The sequence below is a fragment of the Tamandua tetradactyla genome, chromosome 1 (assembly GCF_023851605.1).
Source record: "Tamandua tetradactyla isolate mTamTet1 chromosome 1, mTamTet1.pri, whole genome shotgun sequence".
NCBI classification, from domain to species: Eukaryota; Metazoa; Chordata; class Mammalia; order Pilosa; family Myrmecophagidae; genus Tamandua; species Tamandua tetradactyla.
This window is the reverse complement of record NC_135327.1, coordinates 119,779,785-119,801,922: the sequence shown is the minus strand read 5'-3', so window position 1 is coordinate 119,801,922 and position 22,138 is coordinate 119,779,785. Positions and strand designations below refer to the sequence as shown.

The 22,138-nt window shown below is 39.9% G+C and overlaps 1 protein-coding gene across 11 annotated transcripts in view; it reads left to right on the top strand.

The window, feature by feature from the left end:
• DYNC1I1 (dynein cytoplasmic 1 intermediate chain 1) overlaps window positions 1–22,138 on the top strand; it is a 367,030-nt gene that overhangs the window by 288,732 nt on the left and 56,160 nt on the right. For 10 of the 11 annotated variants that reach the window (XM_077123359.1, XM_077123350.1, XM_077123313.1 and 7 more), the window contains 4 exons: window positions 9,152–9,298; window positions 13,500–13,613; window positions 16,131–16,264; window positions 19,522–19,666. In XM_077123359.1, the coding sequence (XP_076979474.1) occupies window positions 9,152–9,298; window positions 13,500–13,613; window positions 16,131–16,264; window positions 19,522–19,666 (540 nt within the window). The remainder of the gene's footprint in view (window positions 1–9,151; window positions 9,299–13,499; window positions 13,614–16,130; window positions 16,265–19,521; window positions 19,667–22,138) is intronic. The other variant, XM_077123387.1, reaches the window with a different exon arrangement.

Genomic DNA, 22,138 nt, shown 5'->3' with positions numbered 1-22,138 from the left:
TCAGTTCTCAGCAGGAAGCACCCACCTCATGGTAAACATCACCACCATGGGTACTAATTAGTTCCATTGTCACTGCAACTGGTAGGCTACGAGCTGAGTGATGTGAGTGATCTGTGTGCCAGCAGCAAAAGTCCAGCCGGAAAGGAGTCAGAGCTTCACGGCCAAGCCCACTGCAGCAGGCAGGCAGCCTGCAAGCCGTCTCTACCATGAGGGGAGCAGGAAGCTCAGTTTGCGACCATCAGGCCCAACAGCCTATGTGAAGAAGTCAGAGTGTGGCACTGAGGAGGAGGGTATTACGTATCTCAAAGAAAAAAAATGCATCTGCATTCAATTGATGCAAGGTTTCATGGTATGTTTGTGATGGAGTCAGCCAGGCCCTAGTTCAAATCTGGGCTCTGCCACTTACTTTTCATTTAATGAAAATGAAAAGTTTTAAAGTAGCTTTACCTCCCTGAGGCTAGGTTTCCTAATCTGAAAAAGTAGAGGCAAAATTACCCACCTAACAGGACTTATATGGCAAAATGTTGAGATATGCTTGGCACTTGGTAGGTACTTGAAACTTTAGGCCGCCCTGACAGTAAATAACCAAATAACTTGGTGTGATCATCATCACAATGATAATGTTCATTAGCCTCCTAATAATAAACAAGAAAACTCCTGGTATTCAGTGACCTCCTGGGGAGAAATACTGTTACTAGTAAGGGTTCTCCAGAGAATCAGAACCAGCAGGAGGTATCTGTAAATATGAAATTTGTAAGTGTCTCATGCAACCATGGGGATGCAAGAGTCCAAAACCCGTAGGGCAGGTTGTGAGACTGACAACTCAGATGAAGGGTCTCGATGAACTCTGCAGGAGAGACTTGCTGGCTGAAGAAGAAACGAAAATTCTCTCATTCACTGTTTGATGATTTAATACCCCAACCTTCTGGTTTATCAACCAGCCACAGAATATCCTTGCAGTAGCGGTTAGGTCAGTGCTTGCTTGACCAGACAACTGGGTACCATCACCTGGCCAACCTGATACCTGAACCCAACTATCACAGATGCTGAAGAGAAATTGCAACTTAAAGCTTCCCTGTCATTTCCATTTATTATTTTCTAAGAGCTCAAGCATTTGCAGGGCAGGAGAGGTTGGGGAGCAGGGAGAAATTTTAAAACTAACAAATAAAATTGAAGAAAATTAGGCAATGGTATTCTAACAGAGGAGCATTTATTGTATCATGGTTTCCAGTTGGAAAGGTTGTAAAAGTGGGCCCTGATTCCATATGGGAAACATCCCAGTAATGGGCTACCATAACACAAAAGAAGAAAACTCATCCCACAATGAAGCTGGGTCATAATCTACTAACTGATTGTTTTCAAACTGGGTTTTTTTTCCAAATTTCTCACTAATGTAAGTACCGGGGTACTTGTTAAATAAACAGATCACAAGCCTCTTCTCTGGAAATTCTAACTCAGTGGGCCCAGGCTGGAATGCAGAAATCTATGTTTTTAACAAGCTCTCCAACTGCTTCCTGTGTTGAGGAAAGTTTAAGAACAATTTCTTTAAACTAGTATTTTTCACACTTAGCTGCACGTAGGAATTTTCTGGGAAAAAAGTACTAATGCCTCTATACCAACCCCAGAGTTTCTGCTTTAATTGGTATGGAATGTGGCCTGAGCGCCAGGGCAGTTTTTAAAACTTCCCAGGTGATTCTAAGGTGCAGGAAAATTTGAAGAAAGTAAGAAAATAGCCCGAGGTATCCCAGGCACTATAAATGGTGAGTAAGTAATAATCATTTTAAACATCACATCACAGATCAATAGCTGTGATTCAAAGTGGAATGTGGCAAAATCCCATTTCAGAAAACTTCCTGAGAGTGTCCAAATTACTCTATTGCCCTAGAATTTTGTCATATTCAAATGACTTGCAATGAGCGATGACCAACTATAATTTAGAGGTGTGCAAATGTGCAGCCTAAATCCCTCTAAATTGGCAGTGGTTACATCAGATACTTACATGTTGAATAGTAGTGTGGTGTGGCATGAATCTAATTTGGGCTCTTTCTGTCATCATCTCTGATACTAATATTAAACTATTTCCTCTTTCTCCTCTTTCCCAAAGTCAGCAAATGTAAGGTCATGGAATAACCATCAACAACAGTAGCTATGACCTGGGATGAGGATCTGTGAAGTGAGAGAGAGAATCAAAGTTCCAGACAGGAGAGGAGGGTTGTCAAGAGTAAGGCCCCAGATGGTTAAACCATGCCACACATGGTGCAGCCACTCTTGTAGGAGACAGACTTTTCCAGCCTAGGTCATCAGGGCAGGACCAAGGATTATTATTGGAATCACTTGGGGAAAGATTTTTTGAGCAAAATGAAGAGTACCTTGTCCTTCATTGTCTCTGGGAAGGTTTCTCAGAATCAGGAAGTCATGGTTCCGAATTTTAAATGGGGGCATGTTGTTTATCAGAGACTTTTGCCTACTACTATCTAGTTCAGATTCTCCTGCAGCCGAAGGATGAGAGGCAAAAAACATGCCCAATTTGGTAGGAATCATGCTCAGAGAATCCACGCAACTCATAGATTTCAGACCAGGCATTAGTTCTTACGTCTGCAAGTCTGTTGACCCTCCTTTCCAACTCGGTGCCTCTCCAGGAGTTCAAATTGAAGATGATGCTCAGGGGTAAGCAAAGAGGGACTAGTAATTGTTTGAGGAAAGCATCATCAAAATTGTCCAGACAGTTTTCCTGAAGATAAGAAATAAGATTGGTAAGTTCCATAACGTCAGGACCATGTTTGCATGCTAACTTTTTTTTTTTTGTATGCTGTATTGTGGGGTCACATTATGTTCTTCTTCCATGTGAGTGCCCCATTATTGCAACACCATTTGTTGAATTTTCTGTTTGTTTGATTTTTTGTTTGTTTGCTTGTTTGTTGGTTTTGGGAGGAGGTGCGTGGGCCAGGAATCGAACCTGGGCCTCCCACATTGCAGAGGAGAATTCTACCACTGAACTACCCTCGCACCCTGCATGCTAACTTTTTTTTAAATTGAGATTTTCACATACTGTAGAAATCTACCTTTTTAAAGTATACAATTCAGTGGTTTTTAATATATACACAAAGTTGTGCATCCATCACCACTATCTATTTCCAGGACATTTTGTCACCCCAAAATATAAATTCCGCATCCATTATCATCTACGCCCCATACTCCCCTCACCCCAGCCCCTGGCAATCACTATTCTACCTTAAGTCTCTATTTATCTCTATTCTGGACACCTCGTATAAATGGAATCATAACAATATGTGTCTAGCTTCTTTCACTTATCAAAATGTTTTCAGGGTTCAGCCATTTGACCATACATCAGTACTCTGTACTTTTTATGGCTGAATAATAATCCATTGAATGGATATACCACATTCTGTTTATTTATCGATTGGTGGACATTTGGGTGGTGTCCATGTTTTGGATATGTTGAATAACGCTGCTGTGAACATTTGTATGTAAGATTTTGTGTGAACATAGGTTTGCAACCCTCTTGGGAATGGAATTGTTGAGTAATATGGTATCTCTAAGTTTAACTTTTTGAGGAACTGCCAGACTGTTTTCCAGCATTACTGCATCATTTGACATTTCCTACCAGCAATGTATGAGGGCTCCATTTTCTCCACATCCTTGCCAACACTTGTTATTTTCTGGGTTTGCTGTTGTTGTCTGTTTGCTTTTATTATAGCCATCCGGGGCATGCAGACTAGTGTTTCACTGAGGTTTGCACACTAACTTTTGTAGTCTCAGAAGACAACCCAAGACTGGGGTCATGGTAGGGTCTCAATACTGAGAGGCATGAAAATTATAAGGGATTCTAAGAAAGGGATCAGGATGGGGGTTTCTAATCTTTGGGAGATCAAATTTTATAACCAATTGCTGTTAGAAAAAATATATAAGCTGAGTCAAGAAGTAACAGATAACTCAAAGCTCTGCTCCTGGACACCCAGCTCTAACAGGATGATGACTTTTGATAGTCACTCCTTTTGGAGTTTAGGAGAATGGCGTATGCGCTCTGGAATAGAGACTTAGACAAAGGGGAAAAGGTGGTGGAGGAAAAAGACACTTCTCACTTCCTCTCAAAGTTAAGTGCCCGATTCATGACTCATGTCTTGGCTTTACCACCTTCACACCTTCCTCGTTGTCAGATGCCTGGTGCTACATGACTGCCTGTAAGAGAGCTTTTCGACAGCACTGTTCTCCAATTACATGTGTTTCCATTAACAAAAGAAATAACTTTGTAGGTTCCTTAGGTACTTGCAGAAATATATACTAGCTCACTCGCAGCCAGAAGCATCTGATCAGTCTGCCTCCCAGACCTCCAACAGTTAGGCATTTGCTTTTAGGCAAATAAAATGTCAAACACCATTAAACAGCATATGGCAACAATATGACCATTCCCTCTCTGGGGACCAACCTCTTCCCCAAAGAGATGGTACTTGAAATAGAGGATGCTTTTTAATGCAGGACCCCTTCTCTTCCCACCCAGGCATAATGGCTGGGGAGTGGGCACAGTGCCAAATGCAAGAGGCCATGGCAATCATCTTAGATGTGAGCGCAGGGCCCAGCTGCCCAGCCAGCAGTGACCAGAGGCGGGATGTGCGGGTCTGTGGTTAAGGGGAAGTACCATCCCTAAACCGGCCTGGATTAACTCTACAAAACAGAAAACAGCCTCCATGGCCACTTAAAGAGAGCTTTGGGCTGACTCCAGTTGAACACAGCCATGTGCTGTGAGTGAGGGGAGATGTGGGCGGTGGAGCCTCCATCCCTCCCTTTCTGGAACACTCTCAATGAATGAGGTAAAATAAGCTCACTCCTCTTGAAATAGATGATGAGCCTGTGGCACTGTGTTTGGCTGGTCAGCTTGTGTGCGAGTGGACAGATGTGCAGCAGTGTGCATTAAGTGGACACTGCCTTTGCAGGGACAGCCAGGACCAGGCAGTCTGCTTTTAAAAAATAAAAGTTTCGTCAGAAGCCTTTGTGCTAATGGTAGCAACCAGGAATGCCTCAAATTGTTGATAGAAATAGACTGGTCCTCAAAACGTAGTCTCAAAACCGAGTGTGTCCTGATTTGGGAGTACTGTATGAAGCAAATAAACTGTGACTTTGTCCCGCTGGAAAGCACGGTCCCTCATGTAACAAGGTCTCTGTGCTTCTTCTGTTAGAATAGAGTCAGTCGGGCTCACCAGTTTTACATCAAGCTTTTAACATAGGGGCGTCTCATATTTCTGGGCCCTTGATTTGACCTAGGACATGTCATTGAAATAATCAGCCTTGTAAAAACGGTTCAAATGCAGTGTCAGGAAAACTTACCTTGATTAAACAGTTAACATTATCCACAAATTCTCATCAACTTTACAATTATTTCTCATCTCATGTAAATGACTTGATTTATATTTTTAAAGGCCGAACGTTAGTTTTAGTAACACTTCTAAGGCTCTCATATTTTAAAGAATAAAATATAGGTTAAAAAGTTAAAACTCCAGACAAGGTAGGAAACTTCTAAAAAGGTGGGTAAACTTCTTACTTCCAGTTAATTTTGTTTTTCTGAATTCTACTAGTTAAATATTTTAATAATGCCTTATTGTAAGCCTGAATAAGTGAATTAAAAAAAATTTTTAAATGCTCAGGAGACTGGTGAAGTTTTTAGAGACAGTGTTAATGTTTTTAATAACATTTTTCAAGGAAATTTGTTTTCCAAATATGTCCTGTTAAAAGGACAGCAAAAAATTTTTTAGTATTGTTAACCAATTTTTCTGAAATGCTTTTTCACTTTCTTCCAGATAGATATAACTGACAGAATATCACTATTTGCTCTCTTTTACTGACAGTAGATTCTACTTGATAAGCGAGTGTATGAATACCAGAATTTTGCAGGGGGTTCCAGAGACTCCCCAACTCCTAGGAAGGATGACACAGATTTTCCAAATTAGAAACGGAACTTTCATTGTCTGCGTTGTTGGGGGGGTGGTATTACCATGTGTCCACAGAAACCTAAATATTTGGATGAAAAATTAAAAATTCAGTCAATGGTCCAAATGTTTGCCACCATCACATCAAACATCAGAATACTTAAAAACATCTCAAGAAATCACTGAATTATAAAACTTACATCTAGATAATTGAGATTATAGTGCTTTAGTGTTTCCATATGAGCGATAGTGTCAAGTTTGGCACACCCTGGAAATTTGTTTTGAAGCTTAACGTATGTATACATGGAAATGTAGATAGATAGATAAATTAGATATAGATAGATAGATGTACTTATATTAATATATTACAGATAATGTGTTGAACTTAAAAAAATGAAACTGAATGAATCACATAAGTACTCCATTTCTAATCTTCAAAAAATAAAATGAAAATAAGTGTGTCTATCCTTTCTTCTTCATTGGAGATAATCAAGATTGATTTTCAGCAAAACACAGTGGATTCTGGGGTCAGAACTCTAGTGCTCCAGGAGGTTGCTGCATTTTTTTTAGCAATATTTTCACTTTTAATCAAATTAAAATAGACTTCTGAATTTGAGTTGGGTGGGTTTAGTAACATTTGAAATTTTTTGAAATGGCTTACTTAGTTAGTCCTTAGCTGATGCTATGTGTTTGATAGATGAGTGAATGAATGAACAAATAAATACAAGTTTTGGATAGAGTTCTCACGGTTCAGGGCTGGATTCTAGTTGATTGCCAACTGTGTGTTTCAGTCATGTTGAAATTCCTCCATTGTTTTTCTCCAGTCTCTCAACAAACTGCACAGGATTTGGAGGGGTGTTTGCAGGAATTTAACTGAAACATGGAAGGAATCAAGTGTTTGAATTCTAGATTTTTCAAATTAAATGACATTCCTCTGTCCATATTGATTTGTATTTTGGTAAATTTAATTGTTGATATCACCTGGTTAATTTTAAGTGTTTCTAAAGCTTTTAAAAAAATATTTCCATCATTGCTCAAATAACATAAGAATATCATCAATTGAAAACCAAGGACCATTTCTGTGGGATGTGTAAAACAAGAAGCTGACCAGCCTGATTTTCTCTCTTTCTTTTTTTTAAATCAGTATCATTATTGAGAGTTGTTCTTGAATTTTATGAAAACCAGATTGGAGCATAAGACATGTTCTCCATCGACTCATGTTCAAGGAATTGGAACTGAAAATCATTCAAAGTAGGAAAATATGACATTGAAAAATAGTCCGCATTCTTCATTCTACCTCAGAGTATATGAGACTGTTTCTGACACAGAAGCCTTAGGCTAATAGTAGATCTGAAATTTTTAGAAAAAGAGCTTAGCTTACCAGTCAGAAAGAGGCCATAGCTTTTTTTCAACCACTTCTTTATTTTGCTCATATATTAGTTACGACTTTTGATCCCCTCCCCCACCTCTCCTACCACCACCACTGCCACCACCACAGCTCCATCTGAAAGTTGTGATTTCTCACCATTGCCCAGAGAAAACATTCCAAACTCTTAGCAGTGCCATTCAATGTCCTCTCTTGTCTGGCCCTAGCTCCCTCCTCAGCAACTCTTATTTCCTTCTGCTCCCCTCTCCCAGGCAGGCTCCTTTCCAGTAAACCAGACTCTGCTGTTTACCAGCTCTGCTTTGCTGCCTCTGGGCCTTTTTTCTAGTATCCCTTCTCCCTAGAATGCAGTGATCTTTCTAACCTCCCCTCCTCTGCACCCCTCCACCACCAGCTAAAACAAATACCGCCCAAGACACACACACACACACACACACACACACACACACACACACACTCCTTTGTTTTAGTCATGGCACGTCTCACATTTAGGGCTGCCACTTAGGTGTACAAGTTGTGTCCTGCACAAAGTTGCCAGGCCCAAGGGACAAGGGGGGTGCTGAAAACCCAGCTCAGTCTGCACTTGCCAAGGCATGCACCTACCCACTTGACTTTGTCTACGCAGAGGGGCATCTTCTTCTGTTTTGCACAAAGGCACAGTATGGGCTAGCAGCAGCTCTGTTCATATTTGTATATACTTTTAATTCCCCTGTCATGGGCACAAATTTCTTGAAGACCTTTGTATCCCATCTATGCCTGGAGCAGTGCCTTTCTTACATGCAGTAAGTACTCTATGATTGTTCCTCAAATTCAGTCGAAGAGATGAAATGCATTTATGGAAAACACTTACTTCAGTTTATAAATGTAAATATGGGAAGCACTGCAGGATCAAAATGTACTTCTTAACAGATGTGGAGCAGCTAACTTTTCTGATTTTAAGAGATCATAGTTCTGTCTCAGTGAAATAATTACCTATAAACGGTAGTGCCCAGGGCAGGCCATGGTGGCTCAGTAGGCAGAGTTCTCGCCTGCCACGCCTGAGACCTGGGTTCGATTTCCAGTGCCTGCCCAGTCAAAAAACAAACGTAGTGCTCAGTAGTCTTTTGTGGACTTTTGGAAACCACATTTTCGATGCTAGGACAGACCATGGCAGAGTTGAACTGAAATCCATTTTTGAATGTTTATTAAAATAGGCAAAGAATAACAGTAAGAATTGTCTGAAGTAGGCAGGGTAAAGGTCAGGAAGAATGCCTATGGGAGCACGGGAGGCAAGGGAATTTGTGGAGGAACTGGTTGAACCAGTCTGAGGGCAGTACCCTTTCTACAAGCGTTAGCCACACAAAAAAAGCATCCCTTCTCAACATCCTCAGAGCTAAATTTACTCCGCCTTTGCCAACACTGTATATAGTATAACTTGATGTGGCCATGACCTCAGATGAAAGAATTGCTTTGTAAAAACTTCAATGGAGAATTATTATTAGTTCTGTTGTAATTCTACTGATTAATGGGAACCGAGCTTTACAGACCACAATCCAAGGCTGTACATAACATAGGTTTTATGCCTATTTGATGATCTGGCTAAGACAGATTTCAGGTTTTAAGGGCTAACCTTTGGCCAACCTCTCAGGGCAAAGTCCTGTGTCTGTGTACAAAGTTTCTTGCTCACTAGGCACTTAAAAATGGCATCTTTAAAGTGCTCCCTGTTAACCAGGATGTGTTGCATGATTGTGATGCATTGTTCTCTCTTCGAGAAGAAACAAGCTTCCTCTAGCCATGTGCCAGTGCTCTGAAATCCCTAGCACCTCTGTCCTCTCTTCTCTTACAGTCCTCTGTGATGTCTGTCTGCTTTGCCCGTTTCCACCCCAACTTGGTGGTTGGTGGCACGTACTCGGGCCAGATTGTGCTGTGGGACAACCGCAGTCATCGACGGACACCTGTGCAGCGGACACCCTTGTCGGCTGCTGCACACACCGTAAGTGAAGCTTCGTCGTGTCCCTGCTTCCCAGTCAAGCCCTGAAAGAGGAAATAGCACAGTGTATAAGAGTAGGGATGCTGTCAGTGACTCCAGGATAGCAGCATCTAATTTATAGCGATTGTATCGTGACTGACTAAAATAGAGGTAAGCAAAAAGTCGGCAAAGGAAGTCCTGGGCATAGCAAAATCTCTTAATTATCTCTAAGTTTCTAGCGCAAAGATCTCTTTGGAGGACCCAAAGATCACTAGTGATGATGGATTCAAAGAAAAAGAGGACATAGAGAAAATTTTGGACGAGGCATCTATGGAATTGTTTTCTAAGAAACATTCCACATTTACATTAAAAACTAGAAATACTTACTTTCAAATAGACTGGGAAGAGTAAGCAGTTCATGTCTATGGATGAGTTATGGACTTTCACCAACAGGCCCTTTCCATTTGTGATTTGCTGGAGTAGTATGACTTTAAATTCTGGAATGCATGGTAAAAGTCTCCATGGAAAGTCTAAAGTGACAATATAATCCATGGGGTTAAAAGTCAACATCTCAAAACCATTACCCATAATTTAAAAGAAGTTCAGTATAGTGTTCATAAGACAACTACACTGTCATTTCCTTTAAAAGAGTGACAGGTGTGTATAGCAATTGTTAGAGGGGATGAGGAGACAGGCATGTCTCCATCAATCCTTGCTTCGGTGACATTCAGAATAACTGATGTTCTTTCTCTGAAATGCCCAAATTATGCCCAGGGATACAGTTCTCCCATTGTTTTCAGTTTCCTTAATGTGGTTGCTTCATTAATTTCATCTGCTGGCCTCAAAACCATTCTGGCTTTAAAAAGGACTGCTCACTGCTTTAGCTAAGGCCATGAAGAAGGAAATTCTTCCACTCATGTGAAATTGACAATGGAAAATGAAAAACACCAAGTCAACCCTAATTCTGAATGATTTGTGCCTAAGACACATGAAGGTAAAAGCAGTTCTTGGGAATCTTGGAAAATTGCTCTTGCCTACCCAATTTCTCCAAACTATTTACAGAAAATTGTGCTCCAGGAGAAGACAGTCTAGATTCAGGTGTTTGCTCAAGTAGTGCAAAACCACTTCTTGGCTCTTTGTGGATATGTGATATATTTGTGAGCATACCTTCTGAAATTTCAAAAAAAGTATAAATCCAAATGTTAAAACATTTACAAATAAGCTTTTGGGGAGAATTCAAATCCAGGAGCCCTTCCAAAGAGTTCACATTTCTTTTTTAAGTCACTTTGGGTGTTAGCATCACAGTTACAATACTGTTATCAAAATGAGTGACATTATTTCTATTAGGAAATAAAAACAAAATGTTTTCCCTTTAGCTCTGTTTTTTTCTTTTCCATAGTTAAAAATGCACAGTTAGTTTTGTGATTGTCTTTAAACTTCCACTACTGCCTGGCTGATTGGTACCAGGATGGGAAAGGAAAAAGGGGCCTACCACAGATAACTAATTTCCTTTCACACCCACCACACATATGCATCTGGCACAACAGGAAATCCTCATTAAAACAAAATCCTTCTTCCACACAGTAAGTTTATTCCTAAAATAAATAAAAACAGTCTGGCATCTCTACTGAAAAACTGAGCTGTTCCATTGCCTTTTTTGTTCCTTAAGTAGAGGTATGTTTGTCGTTTATGCATATGTGCACATCTCCAAGTGTCTGTCGCTGTTTCTCTGGTTTCGCTATGTCTTTCTCTCATTTATTTATTCTTTTTTTTGTATGCTGTGTGGCAGGGTCACATTTCATTATTTTTCCATGTGAGTATCCTGTTATTTGCAGCACCACTTGTTGAATTTTTGTTTGTTTTTATTTGTTTGTTTTGCTTGTTTGTTTGTTTTTTGGGAAGTGCATGGACCAGGAATCAAACCTGGGTCTCCCACATGGCAGGCGAGAATTCTACCACTGAACTACCTTCACATCTCCTCTCTTTTCTTTTAAATGGAGTCTTACTACTCATGAAAATGCAGGTTAGTAGCACTGATTACAGTCAGGGAGGGGCTACTGCACACCCTCCTCTTCTAGGCATTTGGCTCTAGACGTTTTTCTAGACTTGCCTTCTTTCCCTGCTATACCCTTAGGAATCCTGATCCATTGGAGTCTGGGTAATTTGTGTGGACGCTTGGTAATTAAGAGCTCCCCTTAGACTCTCGCTGAAAAAAACTGGGTGGATTTCAGATTCACAGCAAGATCTGGACCCTACTTTCCCACTCTTTAATTTTCCAAACCTGCTCTTTTTTAGGTGAAAGTCTGTTTAACTACTCTTCATTTGATTTCCACGTGGGCCTTTGTATACTGTGTGGGCTCAGGGCTGTGAGTTGGATTGTATACTGCCTCAGGTTTCACATACACCAAAAATTGGGAAAACATATTGTCTACAATTCCACAACTAATCAGTTCTCTTGATATTTAGAAAACTGATTAGGATTAGCTCTTAGTTTTAGAGCTCTGCTCCATTTGCCACTGGGCAGATCCACTAAGGCTGATTCATTTGACACTTGTGGCATGATGTGTGAAAGTTACAGGGGCTTAGTTGCCTGTCCATCAGCGTGAGTGAAAGAGGTGATGCAAATGCCAAAAAAGCAAATGTAATCTTAGGCTGCATTAACAGAGGCATATTTTCTATCACATTCTGAGAAGTTACAGCTCAGTGCTACCCTGATATCTACCTTCTGTGGGACAGAAGGTAGGTAGTCGGTTGCATTTAGTTCTCAGAACATCACTGTGAGAGGAGCTCAGACAAAAAGGGACATATTCAGAAGAGATAGACCAGGATGGGGAAAGTATTGAAAACCAGACACCCAAAGATCTGTTAAAGGAATTGGTGACAGTCTGAATGAGATGAGGCTTTTGGGGGTTGTAAAAAACTATCTATAAATATTCAAAAAGCTGTATTGTTTTGACTTGCTCTGTATGATCCCAGTGGGCACTGGACTCAAAGTATCTCCTTGAAATTGCCTTGTCCCTCCTAGAGAGAAAGACCTCCCTAGGACTTAGGGCTAAAAGCGGCCACCCTTTAAGTGAGGTGTTTAAGCAGAGCTTGGACCACCTCTTGGTGGAGGCAGAGGAAAAGCTGTGTAGATGATTATTACAGTTCCTTCTGACCAGGAGTTTATTTGATAATCATAGTTTGGGAACCATCCTTATCCTTTATATAATATCAACTTTCCAATACTAAAGATTGTTTCATTGTAGTTGTGGCTAGGTATTACGGACAGTAACTCATCAAGACTAAGACTTAAGACTGTCAGCCATTTGCACAAAGAAGCATCAAGTACGTTGTGGTTTGGCTGCTGATGGCTAAACTGCCTGAAACCTAACCCAAATTACTGCTAGGTTCTACTTATGCTAACCTTCCATTTAGTATTTAATGCACAGCTGCAAATGATTTTGGTATAACATTTAGGACTTTGCAGACTGAAATAAGCTACTAGAGTTATGACAAAAGCTTAGAGCATTTTGCTTACCATTCCCAGGATGTAAAAATGACATTTCTCAAGGTTCTGGCCATATCTAAACCTCCATAATACTCCAAATGATATTTTGAAAAATAAAACTGTCATTATCCCAGACTTTGCAAAAACATAAAAGAACCTAATGTTATCTCCCTGGGTACATTGTGCCAATTTCCACCACCACTGTCTTCCCCCCAAATTAAAGAAGCTGATGAATATTAACCACTTTTTTTTTTTGGTAAATAATGTTAAAAAATGTTTGGCATGGTGACTATATGTATTAAACTCCAAATTTAGTAACATTTATTCCTGCCTAAATTCAACAGTTCTCCCCTTTTGAAGACTGTCTTTTTCAATCACTCATTTTGAGCTTAGAAGCCAAACTATGCAGTGGAGACTCATTCAAGTAATTTAAATTCACCTTCCTCCCCGTGCTGGTTCTGCCCCATCCATCCTCATTTGCTCTCCTTTCTTCAGTCCCACTGCATCTGGCTGAGCAAGGTGAAGTTTTGTAAGTATTTCCACTCCTTTGTGCTGCTGTCAGGGCGTTTGGAAAGAAATCCAGTTCTGATCACAAGCGCTACATGACCTGAGGCTTGTATTATTGTAGGATTATGTCACTCTTTAGTCCTTCTTTTAGAGTAATGCATTTGACACTCAAATCTAAGCATTCGCTGCTGCATCCGCATCTGATCCTCCATGTTTATGTTTTTGCAGCATCCCGTGTACTGTGTAAATGTTGTTGGGACCCAGAATGCTCATAACCTCATCACTGTCTCCACTGATGGTAAAATGTGTTCCTGGAGTCTGGACATGCTCTCAACTCCACAGGTGGGTTTGTGTTCCCTACGCATGTAGAGCATCCTGGTTAAAAGGTACCTTCTTCATGGAACATAGTTCCTAAAAGCCAAACCCTCATGTCCTACATGAACTAAAACCAATGGATGCACTTGAAAGAGTGGGGCCTGCTTTCAGCAGTGTCCTCTTGAAGCCAAACCCCATTTCCTTTACCACAAATCATGTAATTATTGTAATATGTTAATATGTAGGTCAGTTTCAAGTGAAAATGAAATAATCCATATTAAAGCATAATAATTAAGGAAGTTGCCTGTGGTATGAATTGAATTTACCCTATAGCATTGTTAAGCTCAGCAGAGCAATCTTCAGGATTATTTGCCTTGGAGGAAAGGTATCTACCCTAGGGAAGAAGAAACACAAGTCCTTGCTTGTATTCGTAGCCTAGACAACCGACTGTGTGGATGAAAAATTTGTCAAACCATCTGTTTTCCCCTCTGGAATGTTTGTTAGTATGGCTCCCGCCATTCCTTGCTCAACAAATGAGAAGTCAAAAAAGAAAAAATTCCATAGTTGCCAAACCACTACTGATTACAGTAATGGAAACCAAAGAAAGGAGCAGAAGCAGAGGAAACTTTTGGGGAGGCTTTAAATAAAATGTAAGAAATACACATACCCAGAGACATGTACCTACACACATAAACAGCCCCCCACACACACACACAAACACATACTTTTTCTCATTTCTTTGTGAACAACAACAACAAAAAGATTTCACTATCCTCCAGTTTAAAAACACAAGAGTTTGGGCAGGCAGCAGTGGCTCAGTGGCAGAGTTCTCACCTGCCATGCCAGAGACCGGGGTTCAATTCTGGGTGCCTGCCCGAGCAAAATAATAATAATAAACAACAACAACAACAACAAAAACAAGAGTTTATTGTTATAGTCTTTAAAATAATGTCAGGACACACTTTAAGAAAATTAGAAAAGATGCCTAGGAGATAATTCTCAATTTTTAACATTCTTTTCCTTTTCGTGGATTAATAACCTTAGAATGTCTCTCTCAATATTAGGAGAAATTAAAATATCAAAAATACATAAGGAAATATGTAAACGCCAAAGAATCTCCCTTTAAGCCTCCACAAACTACAGAAGATAACAAGACTGAAGGAGGTCTTTTTAAAATTTTAAGGAGAGCAAGGGAGCGCACTAATAATTATACAGGTCTGGAGTTGTGTGTGGGTATTTTATGGCTTTGTGTTAAAATTTTCAGTAATGTTTTTCTTTTAAAAGCAAGGAGATTATAAACAGATATGAGATTCTCTATTTAGGAACATGTAATTACCCATTCTGCTGATTATTCTAGGTTAAAAACAGTCACACAGGGGCTACAAGACGATTTTTATTAGTTCTATCATGCCGACAGGCTTGTTCTCTAAGCAGAGACTGAATGTCGTGGCCTGACTTGGGTGGGGAGCAGCGAGGAATGGAGGAGCCAAGGTTGCCCGGTCGCGCCCTCTCCTTCGTGGGTGCAGACCATTGGCTGGCCCAGTTTTCCTTAGTGCGTTGTCATAGCGTCCCCGCCTTTAGCCCAGATACTGGGTGCTCGGGTTTTGACCAATGAGGTGTGGTGAGCACGTCACGTGACTGTGCGGTCTGCTCTGCAACCGGTTAGCTTGGATTTCCACTTAAGGACTCTTTGGTTGGCATGACCCGGTTTGTTTGTTTACACCAGAAAGACTGAGCCCTCAAGCAACTAAAATGATAGGATCCCCCAGAATGATTTGTTCTTAGCTATTTCAGATGCACAGAATAGGTCGTTTGCTGTAAATAGCCAGAAATGCTCAGCGACATCAATTATACTTAGTCTTCCCTGTCTTAAATTTAAGTCAACAGTATGTCTTTTCAAACACGCTTTGCTTCCCAATTAAAAAAAAATAAAGCAGTTCATATAAAGTCAGGACTCTCCTTTACCATCTTACAAACTTGTTTAAATGCAGTTCTTGCAGGCTAATAGCCTGTATTCCCAATGACTGCCCTTTTTGAAATCTAGTCCCTGTTGAAATCTGGTTTCTATGACCTGAGAGTTGCAACTTTCTGGTTTTCGTCCACAGAGGACACACACTATTGCTTTGACAAATGTGCTTAGTGCATCTGATATTAATATATGTGTATTCTCAGGAACAATTGATTTTGAAAATGTTTGTAAATAGAAGGGTATTGTGTGTTTTATTAAAGCCTGGGGCTGACAAGTGTAAACATTACAGTATTATCTTTAGTTTCTGCACCATTAGTTTCAGAATTCTCACCTGTCATCTCTGCCTGACTTAAGAAGCAGCAGCAAACGCTGATGAAATCCAGCCGGCTTGAAACCAGAGATACACAGAAGCATGAGTGTCAGGGGCAGTAAAGCGTGGTTTCTGGCACAGCCGGGGTCTTTTGTAACGCTGTGTGAAAAGCAAACAGACAATTTAGCCAAATGATTTTTCCATGCTATCTTTGGCATGGCAAGGAGTTGACAGATGGAAATGTAACCATGCCGTGTTTTGGTAGGAGAGCATGGAGCTGGTGTACAATAAGTCCAAGCCTGTGGCTGTTACGGGAATGGCTTTCCCGATGGGAGACGTCAATAATTTCGTGGTCGGCAGCGAGGAGGGTACAGTCTACACAGCTTGTCGTCATGGAAGGTGATTTTCTGTTTTCTTACTGACGACATGTTCCTCATTTCCGAAGGTCTGTTATCGCGTTCTGAATTATGATCACCTTTCATTATGTGCGTGGCATTTCTGAAGACATACAAAGCACAATTTCCCGTCTGCGTTATCTTAAAGCATACATCTGCTCTGGTCATTACTCATATATGTAAATCTTTGATGGCTCACAGTGCCTTAAGAATAAAAGTCCAAGCTTCTTAGCATATCACCTGCGACCCTTAACTGCCTGCCTTTTCCCAGCTTCATCTTCTCTACCTGCCTTCAAGCTCCAGCTGCTGCCTATTAGGTATAATGAACCCCAATCATTGCTTGTCCCAGAAGCCTCCATGCATTTGTCCATCGCCCTCTTCTGCCCAGCCTAGCCTTTCTCTCTTCTTGGCTTTGTTAATTCTTCTTCGTCCTTCAACTCCACTCACTCCACTTTGAAGCTTTTCATGACTCTCTTGGGTGAGCAGACATAATTCCCTCCGTTAAGGTCCCAGAAAATGTTATTTCCTTTTATTCATTCATTCATTCAAGAAGTATTTATTAAGGACCTACCATGTGAAAGGCACCAACCTAAGGATACAGCAAGGAAGAAGACAGACATGGAGGTTATATATTTGTTGAGGAGAAAGATAAATAATGAACAAGTAAACATATCATTTTAGATGATAAAGCCTATGGAAAAAAATAAGGCAGGATAAGGGGAATGTGGCTGCAGGCTATCAGAGAGGTTTGCTGTTGTATGTATTTTTATATATGCTTCTACATTAGCATTTTACTTCAATTAGTCATCTGGCATTTTCTCTGTTTAGACTGTTTGTGTTTCATCTTTGATCCTCTCCCTTAGGGCCTGGCACAAAATAAGTAAGGAACTAAAAATCCATTTGAGTAGTGTTCAATAATACAGAGAAGTGTCTACGGCCCCATTCCCAGTCAAAGAGGCTGGAACAGTATTGCAAATGCAAGCCACCATTCAGTTTCCAGCTGATAAGAGTCTGCTTTGACTGATAGATGGCAAATGCCTCCTGGAAAAAGGAATGGTTTTTATCAGCCAGAATCTAAAAATTTGGACTAGATGTAAAATTACATGTAAAACATAACGGGTGGCCGCACACCTTTTGAAAGATTCCCTATGTTCACCCTGGTGCTTAATTTCTTTTTCACCCTCATAGTTCTTGTCCAATTGATTTTCATTTCTTGCATTCATTCCAGACTATCTAGATTTAATGAGGACTGACAAACAGTTCCAACTCCATACTCATGTGTTTCTGTGTTTGTAAAAGTAACAAGTATCCATGGTTCAGCTTTGTGATTTTTTTCCATTCATACAATGCAATTTGTGATGTTTCTGCTGTTCTGTAACAAGCAGTAATTGCCCTGCTTACATGATTTAAAGATGACCGTGAAAATTATACCTCACAGTTCCATGTCCAATACTCTTGCTTCATAAAAGCTGGCAAAAACCAGCATTAAAGTTTTACTAAATCTTGAAAAGATCTAATGAGGTTATTCATTCACCCAAACATTTGCTGCCCCCACCTACTTTAAGTCAAGCACAATGCTAGGTGCTGTGAGACATGCAGATATCATTTAAATATGGTTCCTGGCATCCATTGAGCAGTTGATAATAGTGGAAAAGGTAAATGCACAGCATATAGAATGTCATAAGTGGCATAGAAGAGTCACAGATACTGTAGTGGACAAAACCTGAAGTCACGTGTTTATCAAGACATCTGTTAGAATAGGGCACAGGGTCAATTGACTTACTCCTGGGTATTATCTAGAACCTTAATTATTTGTGAAGACTATAGAGCATGGTCATTGACTTCAGATTTTTAAAAAAGTTTTTCCAGTGTGAAAAATAGTTTTTGTATTTTTGCTCTGTGGTTATTGTCATTTTCAGGCATAATCAGTATATGCACTTTTGGCTCAAAAGAAGAGTATCTATGCAATACACCACAAATCTCTACTAATAAGCTCAATTTTGCTTTTCTTGTTGATTCATCCATCTGAAATATAAAATATAGCTAGTAGTAAAGTCATATAGTACCAGGGATTTTGGCTTTGTAGCTATTTAAAACAGGTCATGTAGGGCTACAGGGCTGGGGCAGAGATGGGAAATTTCTCCTTTTCACCTAATATGGAGAAGGTGCAAATCCACTTCCATAAATTAAATGAGGTCCTCATTTTGCACCCTATAAACCCTTTCAGGATGCTGTTAAGAACAAGTGGAATCTCACCAGGGGCCACTTCAAAGATCAGTTCTTCATGTTCATTAGAACAAATTTAAATGATCACGTGGGGAACTGCTGTTAGCAGTGTCACTGGGCATGATTTTTGAGTGCCTGTTACATGGAACAACACTGCAGCATTTTGCTCATGATTTCAAATTTTCTTTAGCACATTGACATTTATTGGTGCTCTAGAATCCCAAATGTTTTAATAACTTAATTCACTTTTACTCATAGTGACATAATATTTAGATTCCACAATCCCTACATATTTGTCATATTTATTAACCTCACACACATGGATTTTAAAATATGATATTTTGGTTATGTTCTCTATGATTTTTCTAATTGCATATGATTGCATGCAGATTATTATGTGATAATAGAGGGCTGGCAATAATCACAGGTTGGTTAAATTTGCCGGTGGTTGACTTTTTGGTTGACTTTTAAAATGTGTATTGCTATCTCTGAAATGTGTTTTTCTTTAAAAAAAAAAAAAAAGATAAATCAACTTAAATTAAGAAATTTCCTTGAAATAATAAATGAGTATTCCTTGCAGGATATGTAAAGTTTTATAGCCAATAATTCTCCAAAAGGAATTAAAGTGAAACCTGTGCTAAATGTTTTCATAAAAATAGAGTCATCTTATAAATATGGAGTTTTCTGAGCTCTAAGTATATTTATGTTCCTTCAACATACTTTATCAGCAATGTTAAGCCCTGAAAATCTCCTGGAAATTGAATATTAAATGCTGAAGATTAAAAAGATTGTTACCCCTACCTCCTTCTTAATAATTATAATGTTTTTTAATTACCCAAAATAGTATAACGTTTTTGAAAACTTTTTTTGAATCTACAGATAACTGTAAAAACAGTTTCATTTTTGGTAGCATACATTTGTTCTAAATGTTGGAGAAGCGGTGGTACAGAAATGAGTTGTTGTTTTTTTTTTAATAAAGCGATCACTGTTTTGCAAAGGTCACTGAAATTCTGTTCCCCTGTGGTCTTCCTGCAGCAAAGCAGGTATTGGTGAGGTCTTTGAAGGTCATCAAGGACCAGTGACGGGAATTAACTGCCACATGGCCGTGGGCCCGATTGACTTTTCACACCTGTTTGTCACGTCATCGTTTGACTGGACCGTCAAACTGTGGACCACAAAGGTAGGAACATTTTGATTGAAATTCTCAAGTAAGAGGGAGAGGAGGAGGACTGTGTCATTCCCTGGGCGGGGATGAGGTGCCTTAGAGAAGAGCTCTATAGCTCTTCCTGGTGACCTGACGTTGGGAATTGACACAACTTGCGGGCAAATCTGATCTGTCTCATTTTCTTAAAAAGGTAAGCTCACTTTCTTAGTTCATTTTCCTTATTTTAAAATACATAAAAAATACTTGAATGCATTCTAATTGTAAAATATTCCAAAGATTCCAATAATGATGAAGTTGAAGTTCTCCTTCCCCCCAGTGGCCCTGCCCACCACACCCCAGCCTCAGCCTGCCGTCCCAGCAGCCCAGCAGGTGTGCTCTGTGATCGGGTCAGTGTCGATCTGCCAGAGCTACCCTGACCAATACATACTTACAGAAATGTGTCATTTGGAACTTGGAACTTTTTAATTTGAGGCTCTGAAGATTTTTAAGCTGGTATATGGCACTATAATGTTTGTGTTTTAAAAAGCTAATTCTAACCGTTATTGGGAGCAAGAAGATGAAGATTACATAGAGGAAAAGTGCATAGTCCAGAGAAGAAGTGATGGTGGTTGAGACCAGCATTTGGGGATGGAGAGAAGTTGATAGGTTTGAGATCCATTTGAGAGCAGGAAATTGGTGACTGATTTGGTACAAGGAAGGTGAGAGAGGGAGTCCTTAGGACTATTAAGTGTAAGGTCGAGGAAGGTACCTGAAAATGTGGGAGTGATAAGATCCATAGCATGTGCAAAAGAACAAACTGTGAAGTGAAGCAATGGCATCTCTTCTGCTGTAACTAAGGAGCAAGAGACAGTAGTGTTAAGTATATGTAAAGTGTGTAGGTTTGCAAAATGAATGCCAGAACTCCCCTATTGGGCTTCTGTTTTCTCAGTGAGGTAAGTAATGAAGTAATCTACTGAGTGAGAAATGGAGATAGTTAAGGGAGCAGGCTTCAGCCTGTTGCAGAGGATAACAGGAAAGGGCTGATTAGGGAAGCACAGAATTAAAAACTGTGGGCCAGATGGTCAAGGTATAATGTGGAGTGCGTGGTTGATGTTAAATTCCAGAATGTTTCAGCAGCTTCAGTCTTCAGAGCTCCTTTCTTCTGGGAGAGGTCAGCAGCCCAAATATGGAATGGATGAAGAGAATGGTTCAAAGGGACTGGGGTAGGAGCTTTACCAGATCGTGATAGAACTTGGAATAGGGAGATATGGAAAAGAGAATCCTTGATATTACAGACTTAGGATTATAAACTAGAGCAGAAAGGAAAGGAAAACAGAAAGAAGACAGCAAAACTAGCAAAGGATTGGAAGTTCCTTTAAGGTCGAAGGAACCTTGAAGGTATGATGGAAGAAATTGAGTAAGAATTAGTTAAATGGAATATTATTGTTAGAAAGTGGGATATTTGGATTTAGTACCTCATAACTGAAATAATTCCAAGTGATTATTAAAAAAAAAAAAAAGCCCAGGATGTAGCTATATGTGTATATGTGAAGCTGCAGTAGAGTGAAGGTGAAGTTAACTGGAGTTGAGGAGGTCCTAGAACTAAAAGGTCAGGGTGCTGGCAGGATGAAGGCAAGTATGAGAAAAAAAAGAAGATAGTGATCCTAGTGCTAAAGTCTTCAATGGGATAGGTCATTGTGGCAGGGAGTGTGAAAAAAAGGTCCTAAAGATGGAACAGGGACATAGTAAAGAGGGAGGCAGAAAGAAATACATGGAGGTGCCACTAGGATGCTAGTCTTTGCCATTCTCGCACCATCAGGACAGTGTGAAGGATGAGTTAAAACACTACATTGCCCTCCCTAAACCACTGTCATGGAAGGCTTCAAATTGAAGCAGAAACTTTACCTTGCAAGCAGAGGACCAACACATTTCAGCAGCCAGTTTCACCCCAATGGCAGGAAGAAAGATATTTGTTAGGGAGTGGCATGCAAAGAGGCTGGAAGGATAGGCCTGTTGCATGTATCGGAACTCCATTCCTTTTTATGGCTGAATAATGTTCCTTTGTATGGCTGTACTACACTTTGTCTATCCATTTATCTGTCAGTGGACACTGGGGTGGTTGTTGCCCTTTGGCTATTGTGAATAATACTGCTATGAACATTGGTGTGCTAATATCTGTTTCAGCCCCTGCATTCCATTCATTTGGGTATATATCAAGGAGTAGGGTTGCTGGGTCATAAATGTAATTCCATGTCTAATCCTTTGAGGAACTACCAAACTTTTTCCCAGTGGATGCATTATTTTATGTTCCCACCAGCAAAATACAAGGATTCAGATTTCTCCACACCCTGACCATTACTTTTTATTTTCTATTTTGTTTAATCATTGCAATCCTAATGGATATTTTTATTTTTAGATAATGTCTTTTGGAGTGAAATAATCAAATTTTAATTTGAGGGATTTTGCTTTGCAGTACTGTGGAATGAATTTTGGGGGACACAGAACCAA